This window comes from Arachis stenosperma, chromosome 8 (genome assembly GCF_014773155.1).
Source record: "Arachis stenosperma cultivar V10309 chromosome 8, arast.V10309.gnm1.PFL2, whole genome shotgun sequence".
NCBI lineage: Eukaryota > Viridiplantae > Streptophyta > Magnoliopsida > Fabales > Fabaceae > Arachis > Arachis stenosperma.
Genome location: NC_080384.1, coordinates 50,075,366 through 50,078,162, shown reverse-complemented (window position 1 = coordinate 50,078,162; position 2,797 = coordinate 50,075,366). Strand labels below are relative to the sequence as shown.

At 31.4% G+C, this 2,797-nt stretch overlaps 1 protein-coding gene across 1 annotated transcript; it reads right to left on the bottom strand.

Moving 5' to 3' along the window:
• Positions 1-1,467: 1,467 nt before the first annotated feature.
• On the bottom strand, positions 1,468-2,400 carry LOC130946147 (U-box domain-containing protein 14-like). Its single transcript, XM_057874824.1, has one exon. The coding sequence runs from the start codon at positions 2,398-2,400 to the stop codon at positions 1,468-1,470; it is 933 nt and encodes a 310-aa protein (XP_057730807.1).
• Between the last annotated feature and the right edge of the window lie 397 nt (positions 2,401-2,797).

Sequence of the window (2,797 nt, the reverse complement as noted above, 5' to 3'; positions counted from 1 at the left end):
TAGAAATGTTCAATGTCCATCATGCCTTATAGAAGAGGAAAGAAGAAAACCCTTTTTGGAGTTTTGAATTGGTGTTTTTTGGAGGGTAGTGATATAACTATGTGGGTATATACTTTATAAGTTATAACCCTTATATGCATCAAATATGTTATTAAATTACAACAGAAATCGATGAAAGGAAAATAATAATGTCTTATCCTGAAATAAAAATATAATGAAATATACGTCATATTTCAATTTTAAATTATACAAGATAAATGTCATAGTAATAAGTAATAACTATAAAGACAACATAAATACATGAAACAAATAATAGTGCTTTTTCGTTTCTCAATTTCTATTGTCTCTGAGAAACTTTTTATTCAATACATTTTTTCATTCTTATATTTTGATGTAAAATTTATTAAATACCTTTACCATTGTCCCCCAATTAATTATTATTTTTTTAACGATTGTTTAAATCATAAAATGATAGATATTGTTAACTGCAAGGAGCATTTTTTTTCCCTTTTGGTTTTCCAAGACATCACTAAACACTAATCTTAACTTTTTTTTTTTTGTTGCCTATGATATCCTTTGGCCTGACCGTCCAAGAACTAATTCATCACAGATCTGAGTTCTATTTAAAAGATTTAAGCAGATGAGTGAGCTGTACTCGACCAATCCAAAATGGTTAACTAATCTTAATTCTAATATAATTATTTCTTTTTTTTGGATTTGTATCTTTTTTTCTTTTTGGTGATATGTGTCTTTTTTTTAATTTGGCTTTGTTGCCAACTTCTTCTTAGATATATAAAATGGGTTTTCTTCATGATTAAGATCCAACAACGATTGGGCTCACTATTTATATTTTGTCATTCATACATAGGCCCAACAATAAAATGGTTCTGATTTAACTCTTTTTTTTCTTCTTCTTAAATTTGTCCTAATTAGAAGAGTAATTTACCCTAATTTTAATGTTGGCCTAATATATTGCTGGAATACGCCGAGAAGAAAATATTAGACAACTCTAATGATACAAATACTCTGATAACCAATGGAATCAATAATGAAGAACAAGTGTCTATTTAATAATAATTGGAGAATGCTAGGTAAACAATGACTATCTTAAACGACATGAATAATCACCAATCAAATAAAAATATATTACACCATAATTTAATGCTATTAATTAAATTTACTCTTTTAATCCTATTAATTCACATTATTTACACATTGTTCAAAAAAATTATTAATTACTTATACTTTTCCATAATATAATTGTCACTATTTTTCTTGTGAGTATACTTAAACCAAGAAAAAGCTGAAAATAAGATTATTTTTTATTTTATAACTTTTTTTTTACAAAATTCAAAAAATAAAAAATACTAAAAATAAAAATGAAATCAAACACAATTTAAAATTAACTGAATAATTAATTTAAAGAGATGAAATATCATTAATTCTCTTACTTCCAACTTTGAGCATTTAGATCCATTGTTCGACATCGGAGATTAAGGTCACCTCAGCTATCTTCTTCATCAGCAAATCAGCCTTACCTCGAACTCTCGCTGATCCCCTCACAGAAAGATCCGCCACAGCCATGGCGAATTCCGGCAACAACAAAATTTCGCTCACACATCCTTCGCAATCGTCATCCAAGAGCCGAAGCAGAATATCAACCGCACCCTCTTTACTCAACATACTCCTTCCTTTCAAAACAAACAACATATCACTCACAATCTCTTTACTTTTCTTCAAATCATTCAACCCTTCCTCGAACCTCGCAAGAAGACCAAGAATCACAAGAGAAGTGGAAGCTAAGTCTTCGTCACTGGTTTCTTTCACAACACCAAGAAGCGCGGAAACTGCACCAGATCTAACCGCTACGGTGCAGTTTCCGTGGAACTGAACAAGCTCCGCTAACGAACTCAAGAGGTGGTGGTGAAAATCACGTGGAGAGTCTTTAATGGCTTTGACCAGCAACTGAACCGTTCCGGCGACTCCGAACTTGGCCTTGTTCTTGTCATGCATGGCCAAGCTACATATCAAACTCGAGGCGAGTTTACATGAATCAGGAGGAGAAGATGATGATGATGACGTGATACGTGAGTTAAGATGATGAATTGTTAGCATGTCTGCGAGGGAGGATTTGAGATTAGGGTTAAGAGAAAGGTTGAAGAGGGTTAACAAAGATAGGGTTTGGATTATGGGAGAGGGAGAGCTTGTGAGTGTGGCTAGGGTTGTGATTGCTCCATCAATTTGAGCTAGAAAGTTTCTATTTTTGGGATTTACTTTGGTGATGGAAGTTAGGATTTGAAGAGCCTTTTCTTGAGTTTCAATGGAGTTTGATTGAGTTTCGGAGATACATTCAATGATAGTGTCATAAACTTGAGATGATGAAGATGATGTTACTGACATTTTTTTTTTCTCTTCAAGAATTTTGATGGAAGCTAAGATGTCTTTGTGAGTTTCAATTGTATTAGTGTTTTGAACTATTTAATTAGAAACTAATAGAGCTTAAAAATGTAATATTATTGTATAATAGTCCCAATTATATATATAAATCAATAATTAGGCATAGTGTATTAGGGTGCAAATAAATACAAAAAGATCGGATACAAGTGCGGATAGTTTCAAGTTTTCATTAACATTGGAAAGTGCTCCATTTTGAACTCAAGTGCCATGGCAAATATGAAAATCAAATGAACTAAGCATACTATTATTATATGTTAGTAAATATTATATATTTATTCTATGAATTAATGTCTTCCTTGTAAGCAAGGATGTATAGACAAAAATCCTTTAATTATTAAAA

Excerpts from the sequence above, each read along its gene's own strand:
- LOC130946147 (XM_057874824.1), bottom strand. The coding sequence starts at position 2,400 with ATGTCAGTAACATCATCTTCATCATCTCAAGTTTATGACACTATCATT.